Source organism: Hylobates moloch, unplaced genomic scaffold (assembly GCF_009828535.3).
Source record: "Hylobates moloch isolate HMO894 unplaced genomic scaffold, HMol_V3 SCAFFOLD_15, whole genome shotgun sequence".
Classification (NCBI taxonomy): Eukaryota; Metazoa; Chordata; class Mammalia; order Primates; family Hylobatidae; genus Hylobates; species Hylobates moloch.
The window spans coordinates 79,429,639-79,453,852 of NW_026652290.1; the positions used below are offsets into that span (position 1 = coordinate 79,429,639).

Here is a 24,214-nt window from a genome sequence, read left to right on the forward strand (position 1 = left end):
CTGAGGTGGGAGGATCACCTGAGATCAGGAGTTCAAGACTTCGAGACCAACCTGACCAACATGGTGAAACCCTGTCTCTACACAAAATACAAAAATTAACCAGGCATGGTGGTGCATGCATGTAACCCCAGCTACTTGGGAGGCTGAGGCAGGAGAATTGCTTGAACCCGGGAGGTGGAGGTTGCAGTGAGCCGAGACTGCGCCATTGCATTCCAGCCTGGGCAACAAGAGTGAAACTCCGTCTCAAAATTGTGTGGCTTGAACAATAAGGTAGATGATATAGTTACTATCACACTATAAATATATTAAGAACTATGCAATAGGGCAAATAATGATTTAAATGGCGATCTTGTCATTACATAAGTTAATTAGCATAACAAGGAAGAATTTAATGCTAATGTATTAGTATTAAAACTAATATTTAGGTCCAAATTCAGCAACTGAACAATTCCTCATTTGGAATTGTATGTTACTAGTACAAGGTAAGTATGAAGAAGATTTCTAAGCTTTTTAGATGCTGAAATAGTTGCTGTGTTTGTGAGAACCTCAGTAACTTAAGTTTCTGCATTTGCTCTTTAAATAAAAACATATCTAAGGAAATTTTATTTAAAAAATTAAGAAAACTTCTTTTTAGAGACATTATCTCACTGTGTTGTTCAGGCTGGTCTCAAACTCCTGGGTTTAAACAATCCTTCTGCCTCAGCGTTCAAATTAGCAGGGACTGCAGGCATGCACCACCACACCTGGCTTCAGAACTTGTCTTTTGAGTTTGCAGATTTTTGTGTCTTTGACTTGATAAGTTAATTTTTATTCTCCCTAAAATTGTGCTGCTGTTTTTCATGTAGTAGATTTAAGGGAAACTGTCTCTCTTTTAAATATGGAAAAAAGAAAGCCCAGTGGAGAGAGCCTGTCTTTATCTTACATATATGAAGTTGGGAGAGCATATTTCTTTGCCAAAGTGGAGAATATTTCTTTGGAGGAGTTTGTGATCCCTCACCTCAGTTTTGTGCTTCATTGTATGCAACATACATAGCATGTGTTTTGCAATGTATATTTGGTTTTAGTGAGTCCTCCTTAGTTTTATTCAGATGTATTTAACTGTTGAATTAGAGGAAGAATCACGTTTTGAGACGACTTCCTGTAAGGCAAACCCATCATATTTTCTTTAAGTTTAAAGATTTAAGTAACAGGGTTTGTGAATTTACTGTACTATTTCAGGTCCCTTAGTATGCTAAGTGCCTTCAATAAATCCCAGGAAGCCGGTGAAGGGCAGGAATTGTTTTGGTGTAAGGAGAGAAAAGGAGTTTCTATAATGTAGGAAATGAATATAGCTGTTCTCTTTCAGGGCTGGGTCTGGTGGTCTAAAGTTCAACTGAATGGGTATAATTGAGGCATCCTCAAGTATTAAATAGACCCATAGCTCTCTGTTCCAGGAAGGGGAGGAGAGCAGTCCAAGCCAAGGGAGGATCTTGAGACTTGAAGAAGACTACTGGGGGTTTGAAAGGGTATGGGTAGGTGATATTTAAGATTTCTGGCTTTTTCCTGCAAGCAGTGGCTTAAAGGGAATCACCTTAGGAAACAAATCAGATACATACGTTAAAACAAAAAATCACTCCATTAGGGTCTTCCTACCTCTAAGGACTATCTGTGTAGCATATTGTTCCATGATTCAGGACTATGTTCTCTCTCCTACTTGGTCAAGCTCCATAGCTTTGTGTATCAGACCCTTTATGATCCAGCCACTGCCACATTTTCTACCCTCATCTTTCCTCCTGTTGATCTTGCCACTTTATTTCCTAGAAGCACTAACCTTATAGTTACTTCAATTTACCGTGCTTTTTCATGCCTCTGAGCTTTTACATATGCTATGATTTCTTCCCAGAATGCCCTTATTCTTTTGTCTTGCTTGGTAAACTACAATTCATTAAAAAAAACCCATCTCAGATGTTTATTTTGGGAAGTCTTTCTTGACATTGGATTCCCCAAATTAATAATAATAAGAGCAGCAGCAGCAAAAACTTACACAGAATGTATCAGGCACCATTATAAGTCCCTTGCTTATGTTAACTCACAACAATTCAATGAAGTAGACTATTATTACTCCCATTTTACTGATGAAGAAATAGTAGCACAGATATACTTAAGTAAATCCACCATGAACATAGAGCAAGGCCAGACATGGTGGGTCACGCCTATAATCCCAGCACTTTGGGAGGCCAAAGCAGGTAGATCACTTGAGGTCAGCAGTTCGAGACTGGCCTGGACAAAATGGTGAAACCCTGTCTCTACTAAAAATACAAAAATTAGCTGGGCGGGATGGCTCGCGTCTGTAGTCCCACCTACTCGGGAGGCTGAGGCAGGAGAATGGCTTGAACCTGGGAGGTGGAGGTTGCAATGAGCCAAGATTATGCCTCTGCACTCCAGCCTGGGTGACAGAGTGAGATGAGACTCTGTCTCAAAAAAAGAAAAAAAAAAAAAAGTAATAGAGCAGAGCAGATCTTACTTTTAACTAGTATATTATACTGCTGTTTGCTGTCACTTCTGCTTTTGAGCTCTTCATATCTTTAACATTTATTTCTGTTTTTACATTTATTGTGCCATACATTTGTTTAGATATTTGTTTCATTGAAAAAAGGTGTGTTTGTTGAATGCATGCCTTTTTTCAATGGAGTAGAGAAATCTTACTCCTCTGTATCCCTAATTCCTTCAGGCAAATGTTACAGTAGGGAGCAGCAGGGATTTAGGTGGAAGGAAGGATATATATCCTGCCTAAAAGCACTTTCACTAAAATTTAAAAACTATATGACACTTTCTATGGAAGAGATTCAGTTAGTTGCTATTATGTAATCTTTGGAACAAAACATTCTAAGTGCTTAAATGTTTGTTCAGTGAAATTTAGTTCATTTCCTAGCCTAAGATAAGTAAAGGGGATGAGAGTACCCTTAAGGTAATATTAATTAATATTTTGTTAATGGTTTTCATTCAAGAGGGCAAGGGCAGAGATGCTGTAGATGGATGAAAACACAGAATGGATAGTATCATAGGACCAACAGGTTTATATGCCCACTGTACAGTAACAGACTAATACACCAAGACAGCAGGGTTTGTAGCAGAGAAAAGAGTTTAATGGGCCTGGCGTGGTAGCTCACGCCTGCAATCCCAGCACTTTGGGAGGCTGACGTGGGCGGATCACGAGGTCAGGAGATCGAGACCATCCTGGCTAACACGGTGAAACCCCATCTCTACTAAAAATACAAAAACAAAAAATTAGCTGGATATGGTGGCGGGTGCCTGTAGTCCCAGCTACTCAGGAGGCTGAGGCAGGGGAATGGCGTGAACCCGGGAGATGGAGGTTGCAGTGAGCCGGGTTCGCGCCACCGCACTCCAGCCTGGGCGACAGAGCGGGACTCCGTCTCAAAAAAAAAAAAGGGTTTAATGATTGCAGGGCACTGAGTGAGGAGATGGGAGGAGGCCTTGAAATCCATTTCCCCAAAAAGTTCTGGGCTGGGGTTTTTTTTGTTTGTTTTGTTTTTGTTTTTAAGAAAGGGTCTCTGTTGTTCAGCTGCAGTGCAGTGGCGCAATCATGGCTTACTACAGCCTCAACCTCCTGGGCTCAAGCAATCCTGCTTCAGCCTTCTAAGTAGCTGGGACTACAGGCACACACCACCACATCCAGCTAAGTTTTTATTTTTTGTAGAGACAGGGTCTGGCTTTGTTGCCCAGACTGGTCTTGAACTCCAAGTGATCCTCCCACTTTGGCCTCTGGAAGGCCATATTCTGGGATTACAGATGTGAGTTACTGTGCCCAGCCTGAGCTAGGATTTTTAAGGGGATAATGGAGGGCAAGGAGCTGGAAATTTGTGGTCGTTGATTGGTTGGGGTAAGAAGGATAAAATCATCAGGATATGGAAACTGTTCTCTTTGGTGAGTCAGCTTCTTGGTGGGGGTCTTTCATACTAGCTGATGTCAGTAGTTTTGTTGGTACACAGGACCTGAAAGAGTATTCAAATGAAAAACTTAACATTTCATAATGTTCAGGTGTTACCTACAGAGCAGTTAAGGGGGAGCTATAATCTAGTAACAGGGACTGTGTGATTCTAGGACAGTAGGCACCAAACAACTATGAGGAAGCAGGTCAGAGAGTGAGCTGACCTCATGATTAATGCTGAATGTGCTGCCAGCTTGGTTTATTTTCATTTCTAGCCCTCCCTTCTTTCCTGATTAATTTTATAAGGTTTATAGGGACAGTTTCAGTGAGGCTACATTTGTCCTTTTAGCTTGTGCTTTTCTCTTCTATTCTTTCTCCAGTGTTCATTAACAATTGGTTCTGTGACATTTATACTCCGCATTGCATATGCAGATGCTGCCTGGTAGAGCACTGTGGCCTGAGCAATAGAGTAAGTTCTCAGAAATGGCAAGAGGCAAGGGTTGAAACAGAGTTTTTGCTTTGCTCAGTGTACTTTAACTCTCAGAAAGAGATAAAGAGGGAAAAAAAAGGATACAATGGCTGTCTTAACTTGGACTAACATAACAAAATACCACAGACTATGTGGCTTCAACAAGAGAAATTTATTTTCTCATAGTTCTGGAGGCTGAGAAGTCCAAGATCAAAATGCCAGCTGATTCACTTTCTGGTGAGGGCTGCCCTCCTGGCTTGTAGACAGCTGCATTCTTCCTGTGTCCTCACATGGTTGAGAAAGAGAGAGAAAGAGCAAGCTCTCTGTTATCTCTTCTTATCAGGGCACTAATTCCATCATGAGAGCCCCACCCTTACGACTTCATCTAAACCTGATTATCCCCCAAAGGCCCCATCTTCAAGATACGGATGTGGGGAGGGACACAATTCAGTCTATAGCAGTGGTGTAATAATTTTTTGGTGACTTTTTTGTATCTTAAGATTTTGGCCATTATTAATATTGCTTTGGAGACCCTTTACTGAAGAGGAAATTTTTTCTTTGTTTTATATCTGACCATAGATAGTTACTAGGATTTTTAAAATAAAAACTCCAGATGTCATAGTAATAATTTTCAGATACCACAGCCTTTCCTCGCAGATTATGTTACTTTGACTTCAATAAAGGTTTTCCCCCGTTCTGTATTCCACCTCCCTTCTTTTTGGGAGCCTTTTTATGGCCTTATTTATTGTTGCATCAGTTTTAGTATGGGCTTTTCTGTTTTGCAGGTGGAGACCACGTAGCTTTGCAAAGCCAGAGTTAATGAAGATCTTACGTAATTCACTGAATGATTCCTTTAAGCGCCTTATTTATCCTCTTCTCTGTAGAGAATTCAGGTATATATCTCGTCTTGTTTAATTTTGTGTACTGCTTATTATTATGTGGTACTAGTACCATTACAGTGTGTAGCTAATGTTTGTTGATTGATTAACCAATTGAAAGAATTTAGTCAGCATCACAAAATGTTAAAGTTAAGGCTTGATTTCAATCTGTAGATGCATTCACATGCATAGATCATAAAAATAGTTCTTAATTATGATATGTTTTTCAAATCTTGACCACTTAATGTGCACCCCTTGAAATCCTGCAATACTAGTCTTACAGTTGGAGGCAGTTTTTAGAGGTAAGAGAGCCAAAGAAAGCATAAGGAAATCAGTAGGGTACACGATGAGTCAATTACTTTGTTTTTAACTCCAAATGGGAGTTATTTGGATGAAAAATTATCAGCAATGATAAATATTAGGAGATTATTAAAATGGCAGTGTGAATGGACTAATAGAAGGACTAAGTAATATAGATGAAAACTGCAAAAGGGGTGAAATGCAGAATTGTTTTCAGGACAGAAGATGGAAAGAAAATAAATGTAGAGAGGCAAAACTCCTCTCTCTTGCTTCTCTGTAACCCTTGTTTTTGCACCCAATCTTTAGAAACTAGACATTCCCTAATACATTTCTTCCAAACTGTTGTAGATTATCTTCATTGTCATTTATTTGTAGGTTTCAGCAAGGGCTACTTGAAAACTGTAGTTTTGTAGCCATCTCTTCAACCTCTCTAGAATTTTGAGCAGCCTGTGTAGGGCTTGTTTCTCTTTTGCTGGACTTGACCATTGAATTAAGATGGGTTCAGAGCAGGGAGTGAGCAGGTACTATTAAAAAAGACGCATAGTCCTGTTGTCCAATTTCTTTTTACCAAAGTCATTTAATCACTTGTTACATCCATTTTAGCCTAGATATAGCCTAAAAATATTGTTCCTTTTAGAATTGTGTTTCATTTCAAACTGTCTAACATCGCTTGCTTTTGAGAGCTAGGGCATACACTTTAAAAATCAGGAATTTGGTTCTTCCTGAAGGAAAAAATTATGTTATTTAAAATTTCAGTTTCTTTTTGTACGTTTTTCTTTTTATTGTTTTCTCATGTTGCTTATGTCTAGTGGCACTTTTGACATTTTTTGCATATATTTTTGATTTGAGTAGCTTCACTGTATGTGGAATAATTTCATTAAGGTTTAATGTAAGCAGTTTGATGTGGGATCATTTAATGTATAAACTTTTGCTGAATTCCATTAGCAGTAGATAAGCAAGGGTACTTTCTCTTTCTTTTTCTAAAATGCCCATGGTTAAAATAATATAACTTATTTCAGTTTATAAGTTAGTTTGCAGGTATTATCTACAGATACGCCTCCTGATAGGAATACTTACCTGAATAGCAATTAAAGAGGAGGACACTCCCACTTGGTTTGTTTTTTAGACTATTTTATTTTGCAGTCATTTAATTTGGTTGACTGTATACTATGCATAGCCTACTTCTGCATATCTTATTCCCGTGACTGTCATGATCATTCATCCATGTGTCATTTTTCACATCTATCTCTGTCATCAGTTCTACATTGTCAGTTACAAAGTGCTATCTATTTTGCCATCTTTTATTATAACTTGAATTTTTCCTCCCCTTTATCTCTGTGGTGACTCTTAATTCAGGACATCATCATTTTTTGTCTGGATTACTGAACTAGCGTCATAGATGATCCTGGTGTTCTGTCTTGTCTTTTCCAGTGCATATTACAAATTGCCCTTTCAAAATTCTCATCTCACAATTTCATGCTTGTATACTTCTTTCAGCTGATCTAGAATCCAAGCTCTTGAGAAGAACATGCATGACCCTTCATGATCTGTTTTTTTCTTGCCTCTACTTCTGTCTCGCTGTTTCTTTTTACTTTAGCATACGAAATTACTTGCTGTTTCTATAATGAGCCATGAGCCTTTACATATGCTGTTTCCATTATCCAGGGTATTTTCTCCCTGCCCACTGTGCCTACTTTTGTTTGCATCCCATGTGACATTCAAATGTGTGTACACTCTCTGTCTTTCTCACATATACACATATTTATAAATATGGGTTTTATATACAGTAGAGAGCAGATAGAGAGGTAATATAGGTATGATAAACTTACAAGACTTGCTTCAAAATTGCTTGTGGTATATTACTGTGATTAGTGAAAATAGACTCAGTATAATTTTTGTATATTTTTCTCTTAAGTTATATTATAATAAATTATCCTTTGAGAAATAATTGTACAAAATGAATTCTGCTCCTTTTCTGGAAAGAAAATTTGGGTGAATGAAAAACTTTTTCTTTTCTTCTATTTCTAAAGAGCCAAACTAACATCAGATGCAGAGAAGGAATCAGTAATGATGTTTGGACGGAACCTTCGTCAGCTCCTTTTAACAAGCCCTGTTCCAGGGCGCACCTTAATGGGAGTGGATCCTGGTTATAAACATGGTTGCAAATTAGCTATAATTTCTCCTACCAGTAAGTTGTCTTGCAATTTTCCATGTAAAAGTTGTTTGGTTGGTTATAAGTTTCACTTCATACATTTCATGAGGATTTGGAAATCATGTTAATTTTTAAGGCTTAGAAAGTGGTTTTCTGACATACAGGGGTGTTGGGAACCAGATAATCAAACTTCATTTTTCTCTCGTTTGTTGATCAAACCCCTCAATATACAACTATCATTTATGCGCTTCCTATGTCTCAGTAGAGATATTGAGGATTAATTAGGCTCAGACTTGAACTCTATTAATTCCCTATCAGATTCTATTATTGTGATGCATTTATATATGATACACTTTAATTCTGCTTATATTTTAAATTCCAAAAGACATTTTTATTGTTTTGCTCAGTCAATATTTTTTTCCTATTTACTTACGTTTACACTGATATTCTTCATTTCTTTTGCATTTCCGTGCTTCCATTTGAGATCATTTTCTTTCTGCCTGAAGAACTCTATGCTATTACTTTTAATGAGACACATTGTCTTAGTTTTAGTTTGTCTGAAAACATCTGTTTTGCCTTCATTTTTGAATAATATTTTTTGCTTGGCGTTGAATTCAAGATTGGCAGTTACTTTCAGTACTTTAAAGATGCCATTCTTTTTTTTTTTTGGCTACTCTAATTTTTGTTGAGAAGTCAGCCAAACTGTTGTTATTTGTTATTCTTCCTTTGAAGGTAATATGTCCTTTTCCTCTGGCTGCTAAGATTTTCTTTTTGTGTTTTTCAGTTTTCTTAGGATGTGCTTTCAGTGTGTGTGTATGTGTGGGTTTTCTTGTCTTTCCTTTTTTGCATGAATTCCACTTAGGGTTTGTGGAGCTTCTAGCATCTCTTTCTGGAACTCCAATTACATACATATTATACCTTTCAGTTTCTTCTCTCCTTTTTGTTTATTTTCTGTTGATCATCTAAGTTAATTAATCCTCTATCCTGCTATGTCTAATTTGTTACTAAAACCATCTACCGAGTTCAAGTGATTGGTTTTTCAGTTTTAGAATTTCCATTTGATACTTTGAAAAATAGGGTTATAGCTCCCTATGAACTTCTTTATTTCTAATGTTTTTGATCTTTTAACTTCTTGTTTTATTTTCTATTAGCATTTACTGTTTTTATTTTTTTAGTTTAGATTTTCATTTCTGAAATAATTTTTTCTTTCATCTTTAATTCATTCCCAGTTTATCTCATCTAATTTCTGAGATTTTCTAATTTTGACTTATGTTATTCTTTTATTTACTTAATTTTTACTGAGTCAGGGTCTTGCTCTGTTACCCAGGCTGGAGCACAGTGGCGTGATCTCAGCTCATTGCAACCTCTGCTTCCTGTGCTCAAGCTATCCTCCCACCTCAGCCTCCCGAGTAGCTGGGACCATAGGCACGCACCACCATGCCTGGCTTTTTGGGTTTTTTTTTTGTATTTTTAGTAGAGACGGAGTTTCGTCATGTTGCTCAGGCTGGTCTTGAAATCCTGAGCTCAAGCTATGTGCCTGCCTTGGCCTTCCAAAGTGCTGGGATTACCGGCATGAGCCAGACTTAACGTTACTCTTATTTTCTGTAATGTTTCTTTTTAAGAAGCTTGTTCTCATACGTTAGGCACATCTTTCTGTAAGGACATTATATTAGTCTTTAAAAAATTTTTTTGTTTAAAAAAAGTCATTCTATATAGAATTTGACTATCATGCATTTCTTTAGTTTTACATACATTAGTTTCACTGAACTTTTAGTAGAAGCTGGTCAGGCAAGTTGTTCTCACTGTATATCTCTAGAACTTTCTCTTCTGTTTTTTCCAAATCATTAAAAAAAAAAAACTCTGTGTGGATTGAGAGATAGTTTATACTTTCTGGAATCTGCTTCTCTGTTGCTTTCCTTTATTTTATCTGGGCTTTCTTTTTCCTTTGCTCTTACTATCTTTACTTTGCTCAGTTTGGATGTGATTACCAATTGTTTCTCCTCAGTGTGGAATTTTTGTCTTGAAAGGTATCTTCTACTAGTTGGTTTCAAGAGTTCATAGGGATCAGTGTTTTCCAATCCTTTCAGAAGTACTGGGCCCCCTTTGTGCTGAATCTCTCTCAGTTTCAGCTCCTGTTCTCAAACTGACTGTTGTGATTTCCAGGGAAGTAGCCTTTGACATTTTTGGGATTCTCCTGTTCTCAGTTCCATCATATATTCCATTGTTTCTTTCTGCTTCCGTCCATGCAGATGCTGATGCATAGGTGTCTTGTCAGTACATTGTTCCCACCTGCTTTTTTTTTGGGGGGGGGGGGGTTGTGGGGATATTTTATCTATGTTTTAGATATAGTCATGACTTTTTGTTTTTGTTATCCTAGTTGTCTTTTTATGCTGTTCATTTCACAGCCAGTGGGAAATATATTTTATCAGTGTTTTTTTTTTGCATCTGTTAAAATATCATATGGCTTTTGTCCTTGACTATGTTGCTGTGATGAGTTATATTACTAGTTTTTTTAAAATGTCAAGTCACACTTTCCTTAGATTAATGGAACTTGGTTATGATACTTTCTTTTGGGTATGTTGTTAGATCAGTTTTCAGTTATTGTATTGCTTATAGGATAATTGTTTTAAAAATGTCACAAACACATCTATATTCTTAAGCTGTTTTGGTAAGATATTTCTAATTATCTGTTTTCATAATTTAATATAAAGTTGTTTATAATGGTAGATATCTTTTAAACCTGTGCTCAATCTCTAGTTATATCTTCTTTTTGTTCCTAATATAATTACTGTATTTGTATCTTCTATTCTTTCTTTTACTTGATTGGTATTGCTAAAAGTATGTTTTTCTCTTAAGTGATTTGTAACTGAACTTTGTTGATCTTTTCTGTTGTATTTTTTTCTGTTAATTTTTGCTTTTAACTTCAACATTTTCTACCTTCTGCTTTCTTTGGGGTTATTTTGCTGTTCTTTTCCTAACTTCTAAGTTAGTCTCTTAGCTCACTTTTATTCTTTAGGTAGTTATCCTCAAATTTTAAAAAATACTTTTAATCAAAATAGTTTTAATTGGTTTAAATTTAATTGTTAAAAATAAATATTTTAAATAAAAAATAAAATATTTTTCTGTATAATGCAATATAGAAAAGCTCATAAGTCTTAAATATGCACAAGGTAAATAAAGTCATGTATCTACAACCAGAAAAAAAGAAATAGGATAGTTTCACAACAGTGTCTAACATATACTAACAATTCAGTTAATGTTTGCTTTTACTACTATTAATGTTAGATGTTAGTGAAAACCATTTTTCTTTTAGATATCCTAGCATATTCTCCAATTAATAGTTTTGTGTAGCAAACAGAATCCTGGGAAATTGGAAGGAGCAATACTTCAGAGAGGTTAGGAAGAATCTGAGTTAGTGAATATGAATAGTTTAGACTTCATTTTAAAAAACAAGCCAGTCTCCTTTTCTGTTACAACTTGCTTAATAAAATCATTCATGTGTTTCACTTTGTAATTTCTTATAAAATGGCTTATTCTTTTCATTTTTTAAAGGTCAGATACTTCATACTGATGTGGTTTACTTGCATTGTGGACAAGGCTTCCGAGAGGCGGAGAAAATAAAGAGGCTTTTGCTGAATTTCAAGTATGAAAATAAGAAATCTTTTGAATATTTCAGTGGCTCAGCCAACCAGAGATACCTTTGAAGCCGCTAATTTGGAGGGAGGGATTAAGGGAGGTGCCTTTGTGAGAGAGAAGGAACCATGCAAAACAGTTCTGGGGCAAATTGCTGGAGAACTCTGAATGTGGAGACTTGAGAAATGCTGCTCCCTTACTTTGCCACCTTCACAAATAAAGGAGGTAATATGGGCAGATGTGAGCAGTTATTCTTCTGTTCCAATTTTCTCCCTCTCTCCCTCCCTTCTTTCCATCTGAGGAATAGATGTGGTTGTAGTTAGAAGTTTCAGAAACTGATGATATATTATATAATTTAATCATAATATCCTTATTGTGGCTTAGAATGCTCCAGAGTTGACTTACTCATGTTTGATTTTGGTTCCTTCTCAATGGGAAGAAAGCTGACTTTTTTGAGATAGTGCGACAGTAAAATACTTCTGTGCTGCCTCCTATACCAAATGCAGGGCAGTGTCTTTTATTCTATATGTCTGTGTTTTCCTTATGCAACAGTGGACAGGTTGCTTGTATATATGAGAGAATAAGAGAATCATATAATAGTATTTGTGCATTCTGTACATTTTCTCCGGTTGGTTTCAAAGCATGCCTTGAAATTCAGTTTGTCATTCTGTTTCTGCCTTGAAGCTGCAACACAGTAGTGATTGGAAATGGAACTGCCTGCCGGGAAACAGAAGCTTACTTTGCTGACCTGATAATGAAGAATTATTTTGCACCACTGGATGTTGTTTACTGGTAAGGCTGTTACGTATGTCTCTTTTCTTGGAGAAGCATAGGAACTTTAAAGTTCCTTTTGTGATGAATCCTCCCTTCTCTTTTTAAGACGTACATCTTCTTTGCCCTCTAGACCACCTCTTGGTGTTCATGAGAACTTTGCAGGATAATATAAAGTGTCTGACTCTTGGAGAAATTTGAGACAGGAATGATTAGAGCAGGACAGAGTCCAGAAACCTCTTACAGAAGCAGCACGTTAGGGCTCAGTTTCATCGGATTTTCTAGGTTTTACATTGTGTGAAGGTTCTAGTTAACTACTGAATAATAAGTAGAATGATGTACCAGGCTAGCAGCTAGTAGTAGACTGTGAATAACTTAGCCTTCTTCTCCCAAAGCTTTGAAGCCTACGAATCATTACCCTTCAGAACTGAGAGCCAAGGTAAGTATTATGAATTAAAAAGTATTTCCAGTATTCTTTCCTCATTTATCCCTTGGTCACAAACTTTTATTTCATATAGGCATACGGGTAACTTGTGAATAGCTTTGGATTAGAAAGACCCAATTTCTCTAGTCTTGCCCCTGCATCTGTAGTAGTTCTGCTTTCTTTCACCATTGTTTCCCTACTTCCTCTTTGGATCTCAATAGTCATGTCTACCTTTTCCAAACTATAGTAGAATATTAAGTTCTAAAGGATTTAATTCTAGGAGAGAGGGTAGTTATAATGGCTGATATTTAACAGAAAGTGATCAAGAGCTATCTCCCACTGCTGGTGAGAAAACTAATAACTAAAAGAATAGTCAACTGATGAGTAGGTGACTGACAGGATCCACAAAGTAACAGAAAGTAAAACCTAACACAGGAAGAACTCTAGGATTTGTGTAGGTAGGCCAAAAGGGAAGGGCCAGGCAGTTAGTATAGTCAAGAGTGCCAAGAGTGTAGTCACAGTCAGTCAGAAAAACAAACTCAGGGTAACAACGGGGGTAAGAGAAGGTGAGGAACAAACTGATAGGTGCCATGGGATCATGAATCAAGAAGGAAAGAGATTGAAACATCCACTGCAGAATTTTTCCCTCTTTCTCTTGTAATTTGAGTTGGCCTGGGAAATACTGTGGATCTTCCCTATTCTGGGAACTGCAAACGTGCACCCAGTCCTTTTGAGAAACGAATACAAGCACTGATGTAGCTGGTTCAGTTTATTTCAGGTACCTTCTTTGATTTTGTTTTAACTTGTTCACATTAATTTCATGTAAATATCTTGCATACATTTGTAGTGGTTATAAGTACAACTTTCAAATTATAAAAATACTAAGTAGTGAAGATGTCTTCAGTTTTTTCTGCATTTGCTTATAGAATATCCCTTTACTGAACTTTAGGCAGTATGTACTATTAGAAAGGAAAGGATGAACTGTGGGGTCAGACAAATTTGTGTTCATCTTTTTATTTTTTTATTTTTTATTGAGACAGAGTCTCGCTCTGTCACCCAGGCTGGAGTGCAGTGGCGCAATCTTGGTTCACTGCAAGCTCTGTGTTCCGGGTTCATGCCACTCTCCTGCCTCAGCCTCCCGAGTAGCTGGGACTGCAGGTACTCACCACCACGCCCGGCTAATTTTTTGTATTTTTAGTAGAGACGGAGTTTCACCATGTTAGCCAGGATGATCTTGATCTCCTGACCTCATGATCCGCCTGCCTCGGCCACCCAAAGTGCTGGGATTACAGGCATGGGCCACCACGCCTGGCCTCATCTTTTGTTTTAATCATTTACTAGTTATGTAGGTTTTGAAGAGTTACTTAGCCTTTCTTAGCTTCACTTTCCTTTATTTTTAAAATGGGGAAAAGAATACCTACCTCACAGGTTTTTTAACAGTATTAAAAGAGATAACATAAATTACAACAAAACACTAAGGCTTTAATAAACAGTATGTTTTTTTATGAGTGTGTTTGTATTTGTTTATATACGTACTTTTATTATAAATACAAGTTATATATCTTTAAAAGTGCTGTGAAATGAGAGGCAGTATTTTCTTATGCAAATTAATAAACCTACATAAAGTTCATTTTCACCTTGATGCAATAGGGATGATAGTAAAATCTATCACTTTGGATAGTAATAATATCTATCGTACTTGTGTAAAATAATAAATCTGTGTGTCGTGGTATCATGAGATGTTCAGTCTTATTAATGGATATGAATTAGATGCCATTTTAGTTGAGCCTCACCATAGGTGCTGTGGTATGATGTGAAGTATGTGGGCTATAGAGACGACCTAGGTTCAGGCCTGCCACCTACTGCCTCTGATTAGCCATATATTTTTAATCCTCTTTTAGCTTTAGCATCTTCATCTGTGGAAATGTTACTTACCTGTTAGCACCATTGACCACTGTGAAGATTTAAAATGGAATGTGTTATGTATCTCCTATTTTTAAGGCTATTTGTAGTGAATATGTTAAGTGTGGGCTAATCTTTGAGTTTAGGGAGACCCCATTAATATAAATTTTTTTTTTTTGAGATGGAGTCTCACTTTGTCACCCAGGTGAGAGTGCAGTCGCGCCATCTCGGCTCACTGCAATCTCCACCTCCCGGGTTCATGCCATTCTCCTGCCTTAACCTCCCGAGTAGCTGGGACTACAGGTGCCCACCACCACGCCTGGCTAATTTTTTATAGTTTTTAGTAGAGGTGGGTTTTCACCATGTTAGCCAGGATCTTTGGTGCCTTCTTTGCACTTTTATGAATATAGTCTCTATTAGGCATTTTCTTTCAGGAGAGCCCCATTTTGTTGCAATTTAAGACTTGCTTTGGATGGTAGTCTTTCTCCTGTAGTCTGTTTTCTGCTTTCTGCTATAATTATGTGGGGTTTTGAAATCTACCCGTGTGGTTAATTATAGTAGCTATTTTCTACAGTTGAACCATTTTTGCAGTTCTGATTTAACTCTACTTACAGTGTATTAGTCTTTTAATGTACTTTTTGCATTTGTTTGCTAATATTATGTGCTTTTGAAGTTTTTAAACGATGCAAATATCTAATTGGAATTTATAGCAAGTGCCTTAGAAAAATCAGCTGTTTAATTTCATTTTATTATCATTTTGCCAATTCAAAGTGCTTATTTGAGAAAACCATGTTTTCTCATCTTACATTTTGAAGTTACATTGAAATTGAAATCTCCAGGCTTTCTCTGGCCATCATTTTTAATAACTTCTGAACAGATAATCTGATAGGTATTTCTATAATCTTGTCAGCCACTCATCCTGAAAAACCTTTTCCAGCCATATCTACCAGCACATTTCCTCTTATCTGTTCCTTCCAACACTGTTTGCCTTGACATGCTGCCATAGGTTAACAAACGCCATGATATATATCCTAATTCATAAACCCCATGAAACCTGACCCATTCATCTATCTTTTCTCTCATTCATTTCTCTCCCTACCCTTAAAATACCTTACGAATCATGATACACATATTATGGGCAAGTCATCGAAAGCTGCAAATTCTAATTACCAAAGGAGCAAAAAGTTAAACTGGAGTTAAGTTGCAGAATGTAACCATGCTAAGTCTCAGTTATCCCATACTGAATTGTGATAGTTGAAGTTGAAATGTTCATGAAAGAATGAAAGTTGAAAATGTTCGTGAAAAATTCTACAGTTTTATGGGTCATTTGTTTAAAGTATATGCTAGAATGGTTTGCAATTTTCAATCTTTTGACGTATAGTAGGCACTCACTTTGCTTTTGTAGTTATACATTAGTTTGTGTTTTTTAGATTTATACATAATGGAATCATACAGTGTATAATCTTTTACTAGCTTCTTTCATGGAGCATGATTATTTTGAGATTTCATCCTTGTTGCAGAAACCAGTGGTTCTTTTTATTACTGAACAGTATTCATTGTTTGGCTGTATCACGATTAGTTTATTCAGTCACCTGTTGACAGATATTCGAGTTGTTGCTAGTTTTTTGCTACTACCAATAAAGCAGCATGAGCATTCGTTTACAAGTCTGTATGGATTATATGCTGTCATTTCTCTTAGGTAAATAGGTGTGGAAAGTCTGTGTTGTGTGGTATATGGTATATGGTATATGGTATATGTTTAACTTAAGAAACTGTCAAGCTTTTTCCCAAAATGGTTGTACCATCTTACTTTCCCACCAGCAATGTATAGAATTCTAGTGGTGGCAGTGGCAGCCCATCTGGAACAGCTGCTGGGAAGACACCGGCTGCAGCAGGGGAGTTGTGGCTGGGGTTGCATGCTCCACAGGTGACGGGAGCCCCACCTCCTACCAGGTTAGTGAGGCAGGAGCCCCATGCTCCTCGGCGCAGTTGCAGCTGCCCAGCTGCAGCTCTGGATCTGGGCATCCCTGTGCTCTCAGGGACCTGCGATGCCCCTTCCCCTGCAGGCTTGGAAGTGCCTGCTCCAGCTCCCTGGCCTCTCCCTGCTCCCAGCATCCGCTCCAGAACAGAGCAAAGTTGTGGCCGAGCCTAGGCACTGTTGCGACCTGGACGGGTGTGCATGCACTCGGGGCAGTGCTGACACCAGCCCCTGCTGCCTCAGCCTGTTCAGGATTTTGGGCACCAACAAACACAGGAGTGAGGCTGGGGTGGGGTGATGGCTAAGGGCAGCTTGGCACAGGCCTACAGGTGTCCCCTGACACAAACAGCCCACACACCATGGATGCATGTTGATGATGGGAGGCAGACATTCCTGGGTGGCAAGGGGCAGGTCTCAGTGAAACCCCCACCTCCAAGCCAGGGCCTGCGTGAAGTCTGGAGGCCAGGCTGCCAGTTCTGGGTGGAGTCTGTGGCCGGGAGTGAGAACTTAAGGTACTTTTTCCAGACCTGCCCATGGCCGCCCATGGACCAATCAGCATGCATTTCCTCCCTTCTGAGCCCATAAATACCCTGGACTCAGCCAGAGTGACACAGATGTTGGGACTACCAGCTGTGGGAAGGAGCTACCCACTTTGGGTCTGCTCTCTGCTGAGAGCTGGACACTTGTCAGGAGACCTGTCTGCAGAATGGGGCTACCCACTGCCCATCTCCTCTCCACTGAGAGGTGGACACTCATTGGGATAACCTGCCTGCAGAAAGGGACTACCCACTGTGGGTCTCCTTTCTGCTGAGAGCTAGACACTCACTGGGACAACCTGCCTGTGGAAAGGAGCTACCCACTTTGGGTCTTCTGAGAGCTGTTCTGTCACTCAATGAAGTTCCTCTCTGCCTTGCTCACCCTCCAGTTGTCCACATACCTCATTCTTCTTGGACGTCGGACAAGAACTCTGGTTCCACCAAATGGTGGATCTGAAAGAGCTGTAACACAAACAGGACTGAAACATGCCCTCCTGCCTGCCACGCTGCAGACCTTGAGAAGGACAAAAGAGCTGCAGCCCTTTGGGGAGCCCAGACCTAGGTGCTCCCTAAGCCAGGGCTATGACACCCTCTTTGGGACTCTGTGGTTCCTGGCATCTCCCACCTTCCAGGCACCACTGCGTTCCCCTCGTCCAGATGTGGGTGTCTGCAGTGGTAGTTGTGTGCGATATATCTGGTCCAGCCGCAGCCTTGCATGGCACCACCTGCCCTGCCACAGCTGGCACGCCTAGCGGTGCACAGTGGCCGGACCCTGTGCTCACTCACATACTGCTCACCGCACTATGCCTGGCTCGCCCTTGGCAGGGTGAGATCTGGGGCAGTAGCACCAGCCAAGCACAGCCTGTCAGCTTGAGTGAGTGGAACGAGCCCAGGGGGCCTGAGCAAAACTCGGACAAAGGCACCACTGGCCACAGAGGTGTCTGGCTGGAAAAGTGACACCCTAAGGATTCCGTAACACTGGTTTCTCCGTATCCTTAATGGAATTATGAAGTTATGGTCAGTGCTTAGTATGGTCAGCCTTTTAAATTTAGCTGCCCTAGTGGATATGTAGTGATATCTCATTGTGGTTTTAATCTGCATTTTCCTAGTGATTAATGATTATGAGCATCTTTATTTGCTTATTTGCCATCCATGTATCTTCTTTGGTGAGGTATCTGTTCAACTCTTTGAATTTAAAAAAATGGATTGTTTTCCTTGTGATTATTGAATAAGAGAATTTTTATTTATTCTGAATTAAGCCCTTTGTCAGGTATATGTTTCGTAAACATTTTTTTCCCAGTCTGTGGCTTTTCACTTTTTATTAAACAGGATCTTTTGAATAGCAAAAATTTTAGTTTTGAGAAAGTCCAATTTATCAATTTTTTGGTATAGTTTTTGCTTTTTGTTTTCTATTTAAGAAATTTTGGCAAAATCAAGGTTACTGTCATTTTCTTCTGTTTTGTACTAGAAGTTTTATAGTTTTAACTCATTAAGTCTGTAATTTAATTTTTGGAGAATTGACATCCATTTATTTATTTATTTATTTATTTATTTATTATTATTTTTTAAGACAGACTCTTTCTCTGTCGCCCAGGCTGGAGTGCAGCAGCACAGTCTCAGCTCACTGCAGCCTCTGCCTCCTGGGTTCAAGTGATTCTCCTGCCTCAGCCTCCTGAGTAGCTGGGATTGCAGGCGCCTGCCACCACGCCCAGCTAATTTTTGTATTTTTAGTCGAGACAGGGTTTCACTCTGTTGGTCAGGCTGGTCTTGAACTCCTGACCTCATGATCCACCTGCCGTGGTCTCCCAAAGTGCTGGGATTACAGGTGTGAGCCACCACGCCTGGCCTATTCAATTTTTAATTTCAGTTTTATTTTTCATCTAGAAGTTCTGTGTTTTTCAAATCTGCTTGATGATTCTAACACTTTTTTCCTGGCTATATTTTCAAGCCTGTCTTTTTTTAAACCATGTTAAATCTTGCATTTTACAATCTGTGTGATAATTCTAGAATCCTTGCAAGTTTATTTCTGCTATATGCTGTAATTGCTGGTTTTCTGCTTTGTGATGCTTTCTTTCCTTTTTTGTTCAGTTTTTATGGTAAGCTTTTTATTTTGGTGGAACTTTGTGGGAATTCATTTAGGCCTGGACTGATGGTAAGTTGCTTCAAAGAGGATTTGCATTTGCTTCTGCTACACTCCCTTAGATACTTCCAGTTTGGGATCACTTAAATTAAATTCTCGGCTTGAGTTTTTTTCTGACCACCCAGGTAGTGTGAATTTAGGCTGCAGACCAGACAGATGGCTTATGGTTCCGTATTCTCATCAGCAGTTCCCCCCTACATCAGCCTGTGACTGAGTTTGACATAGTCCATTTTCATTTTGATCTCCTGGGGGTAGAGTATAGTGAGTTATATTTCTGTTTTATTCTTATACAGAGGGTTTAACCTAACTCTGGAGTCCTAGCTTTACATGTGTGAGAGTAGGTGGGGGATCTTTTGTTAACATCTATATCTTAGGTAGATCCTGGGTTTTGTATTTTATTCTTCTGGTTCTGTGAAGCTCTGTGAGGCCATGAAACTTGAAAATAAAATGCACTTGGTTCAGCAGATACCCTCAGCTGAAAGTCAGCTTCAGAAATCAAGGTTCCCACGTATACTTCTTTTTTTTTTTTTTTTTTAGCAAAAAAATTTCTTTCTTGCCAACTCACAGATCTCTTTAGGAAGATAGATCTAGTATTTTAGTTGTTTTCAAGTAAAAGGTGAATCCAGGTAGCTAATTTCTCATATTGGTTTTGTATTTTAAATTTTCTTTAAATGTAAAATTTGCTATGTTCAGACACCAAAGACCATAAAAAAGATAGATAATGATCTTTTTAATCATCTAAATATACACTTTTGAGTTAAGAATTACTTGTTTCTTTTAGTTCTTTCCTCAGGATATCTATGCCTCTTGAGACATGTACACGATATAGCCTTCATTGTCTGGCAATTTAATATTCTTTTTTTTTTAAAGGGTGCTTAAGAGGGAGATCTTGAGAAGTCCAGAAAAATACCAAGAGGAAAATAAAAATTATTGGTACTGTCACTACTCAGAGAATCATATTAATGTTTTTGTATATTTTCTTGTAGTTATTTTACTTATGCATTCATTTATTCAACAAATATTTATCACCTATAAATGTCAGATTGAATGAGATAGACTCAGTAAGGTACAGGAAGAGAACAACCTTTTCTTTACTACCTCCTCTCTTTATTCAACTCATGTTTGGATGAACTCGTGTTCATTCCTGGCTGAAATAATGGACAGGTCTCATAGCCTTTTCATTCCCTCTTAGTTATTAGCATAGTCTCATTTCAGCAGTTGAAATATCTTCTCTAATGCAATAATCAGAGCTCCAAACTTGAGATAAGTTCAATTAAATGTCAGGCCTCTTTCACTCCGGAAGATGCTACTTCACTATCGGGATTTGCAGGTTAGTTTATCGGGATTTGTAGTTAGTGTCCTCTCTCTTTTCCTCTTTGTTATTCTTATTTTCCCTAACTCACTAGCTGAATTTTCTGATCCCTATAAGTTTAGTCCTCAGAGTGGAGTAGCACAGGAAAAAAGAGCATGGTCTTAGGAAGTAGGACCAGTTGTATTCTGGGGTAAGGCCCTCTGGGTGGCCCAAATACAGTTGCTGATGCTTCCTTTCATGTGGTGTTATGAAGAATTTTTCTATTTTTGTTTTCTGAGATTTCCCCTGCAAGGAAGCTGTGATGTAGCTGATATCTTCTTTGGTTGACTGGTTATGGCTTTCCTTCTCTAGCCTTGGGCGTCAGACCAGCCATTCTCATTTGCGTTACTTCACTGCTCAGTCCTCTTGGACAGAATCTGTTGAAAGCCTACCATACACTTCCTCCTGCAGGCCCATTTGGCTCATACCTCCTTGCCTGCTCTCCAGTGGGTATCAACAGCTTATCCTTAGCACAGCTGTCTCCCTTTTAAATTTTCTGTCTCTCTCATACCTTATGCTTGCACCTATTCTCTTTCTTACCCATCCTTGCCTTCCTCTTGTTCTTTTCTGTGCCCTCAGAGGTAGCTCTTCCTTTTCACTTTTCTAAGGCATGTTTAGCACTCCATACTCTGGGAGCATATGTGAAGCTCATGAGGTGTTCCCAGTAAAGTGCCTTCCACTTGGCATGTGATGGATAAGATATTCTTCTATGTGAAATGTTGAGAGAGCAGGAAAAATGGCATAGCATCCCAATCATCTTCCCAAAGAAATTTTTTCTGTCGACTCTAACTCTTGTCCCTCCCCTCAAAACACACCCATTTTATAGGACACAGATGGATGATTGCTATTGTTGGCAAAACAGGCCTTTGATGCTTTAGCTAGAACAAAAACATCCCATTACTCCTGTTTCGATCATCCAGTCAGCAGAGTATCCCTCAGAACCAAGACCATGTGACCGGCACAGTATTGTGTGCTGGGAACGAAAGCAGTACAGGCAGAGTCCCTACCCCTCTTGAAGTTTGCATTCCAATGGAGAAGACAGACAAAAAGATAAGTGTGTGTGTATTTTTATGTATGTCAGTTGGTGAAAAATTCTATATCAAGAATTAAAAGCAAGGTGAGGCGATAGTGACAAGAAGTACGATTTTTAGATAAGTATAGGTATAACCGATATTCTTGGTATGAGACACATTTTAAGAAGCCTCCAGTGCTGAAGTAAAGTGATGAATTTGTGTCTTCTATCCATACTATCCAGATTCATGTTCTCTTTATCCTCATTTTTCTGTGTCGTATGAGCCTCTTTTTCAGATTGTAACTTGTAACCCATTGGTGAAATGTGAAGTCCATTTAGTGCATCTCAACCAGCATTTTAAAAAAGTTAAATAGAAAAGAATAGGAAATAGAGGGCATTTCGTGTAGTAAGCTAAGTATTGCCTCATGAATATTTGTTTTGGTTACATGTATGTATGTGTACTGGGTTGTGCAAAGTTTGAGGAACATTGCTCTATGAAATTACAGTTTTCAGCCTTTAAAAATGCAAAGTTAAGAGAGAAGATTGGCCCGCAAGAGTCTTTACTGAGAAGTTAGAAAGCTTTTAGAAATAAAATTCAGACTACCTTATACAATTGCAAAAGATCCTCTGAAGGAAAGTAAATAGAGGAATGGTTCTCAGAACACATTAGGATATGTAAGCTGGACAAATGTGCTCTTCCAGTAAAATAATGAGTCATGATCCTTACCATATTCCTTGGAAAAAAGTTAAATTAATGGATAGAATTTTCCCAATCTCAATTAAAATTCCTCATGTCAAAGAAAACTTTACGAATACTTTAGTTATTAACACATGGTAAAACTTTATTATAATCTTATTTCAAGGGAAAAGGTTTTTAATAGGCCAATTGAGAGATGCACTCTTTGTAACAAAATTTTATGGAAAAGAGAACATAATTCCAGGAGAGAAAAACACAAATAAAAATGTTTGAGTGATTGGTTTGCTAGAACAACTCTTCTACCTATTAGAGTATGTCAGAAAATTGCTGGTGGCTCAAGCCTGTAATCCCAGCACTTTGGGAGGCTGAGGCGGGTGGATCACGAGGTCAGGAGATAGAGACCACAGTGAAACCCCGTCTCTACTAAAAATACAAAAAATTAGCCAGGCGTGGTGGCGGGCGCCTATAGTCCCAGCTACTCGAAGAGGCTGAGGCAGGAGAATGGCGTGAACCCGGGAGGCGGAGCTTGCAGTGAGCCGAGATCGCGCCACTGCACTCCGGCCTGGGGGATGGAGCAAGATTCCGTCTCAAAAAAAAAAAAAAAAAAAAAAAAAAAAAAAATTCTATCAAGTATGTTTTTTTCCCTAGAAGGAAAAAAAAGAAAGGAACCTTTCTTGTATGAATTATGTCATTCACACAAGAAAGTTTCTTTGCCAAACCAACTTTGGAACAATTTATTTTACATTTATGTATTTTTCTTAATTTGTTGATGTCTACTAGTAACTAGTATCTGATTTAGCTCTTATATGTTTAATTATATTATGTAATATGCAAATATTCTATTATGTTCTCAATAGAGCACATTGACTTCCAGGGGCTTTGCCACCAGAAAAAGATTAGGAACTAAAAGTAAATTAATTTGTATGTATTGACTGCATACTCCCTGCCAGGTGTGGATTTTACAAGGACATATACACAGCTGAAAGAAGTGTAAGTAACCAAGAATGTGTGTGTAAGAGGGAAGTTACTGATCTGTTAAAAATAGTTCTGGAAGACTAAAACTTAAGAACTGAATCCCTCCTTTTCCTGCTTCCCCCCATGTATAGCATAAAAGTCTTTTAATGGTTATCTTTGGGTAAAGAGAGTTAGAAAAGAAATCTCATTGCTTCTAGATAATACCATAATCCTAATCAGTGGATAAAAGAGTAGACTTTTTCAACTTCTCTTTTGATTTGTGAGATAGGATGATTTGGGGGGCTGGAAAGATGAATAAGTATCAATAAAATAAAACTAAAGTATAATTAAAATAAGAAGATATTAAGAGATCTTCTGTTTCTTATTTTATCTTCTGGCCCAGATGAAACATTTTCCGGAGTTCTAGGTGGACTTGTACATAAAATTTTGATACCACTGTTGGTAATTGTTGAGAAATTGTGGAAGCTTGGAGATGAGCCGATGTTATTTTGATGTTCCAGAGGGAAAATAAGATAGGTTATATAAATGACTGAGTGTAATCTTGAACAGGTAAAATTATTATTAAATTATAAAAGAATAGTTGATGAGCACTTAGGTAGGAAGGGACAATAGAACAATAACCACTGGACATCACCATGCATTTCTTACAAATAAAACATTTTGGTCTTAACCTATTTCATTTTCTGTTAGGAAAATTATACTGGTAGAAACATCTGGACCTCAGCACAGGTATTGATAGTCTCTTAATACTCTTATGGACAAACTGGAGATTTGGTTATGTGGCTCCCAAAAAGATGTTGATTAGCTAATGTGTTGATGTCTGGTTTGAGGTCTCTAGTGTTGTGCCACAAACATCCTATTAGTTAACATTTTAGTCAATAATTCAGTCAAGATTTGGAGACATGCTTTTCAAATTTGTGGACATTGAGGTGTGTTAGAATCAGGACCAAAAAAGTTTTTGAAAGACTTTAGTTTTTGGCCCTAATCTAACAATATGAATTTTAATAAGGATAAATTAATTTTGCGATGGTAGGGGGAATTTTTGGTAGAGATTTTTGGATGATTTCT

General features: G+C 38.2%; 1 protein-coding gene across 2 annotated transcripts in view; it reads left to right on the forward strand.

The window, feature by feature from the left end:
• SRBD1 (S1 RNA binding domain 1) overlaps nucleotides 1-24,214 on the forward strand; it is a 225,894-nt gene that overhangs the window by 52,084 nt on the left and 149,596 nt on the right. For both annotated transcript variants that reach the window (XM_032177442.2, XM_058428266.1), the window contains exons 11-14: nucleotides 5,183-5,290; nucleotides 7,606-7,763; nucleotides 11,280-11,370; nucleotides 12,045-12,152. In XM_032177442.2, the coding sequence (XP_032033333.1) occupies nucleotides 5,183-5,290; nucleotides 7,606-7,763; nucleotides 11,280-11,370; nucleotides 12,045-12,152 (465 nt within the window). The remainder of the gene's footprint in view (nucleotides 1-5,182; nucleotides 5,291-7,605; nucleotides 7,764-11,279; nucleotides 11,371-12,044; nucleotides 12,153-24,214) is intronic.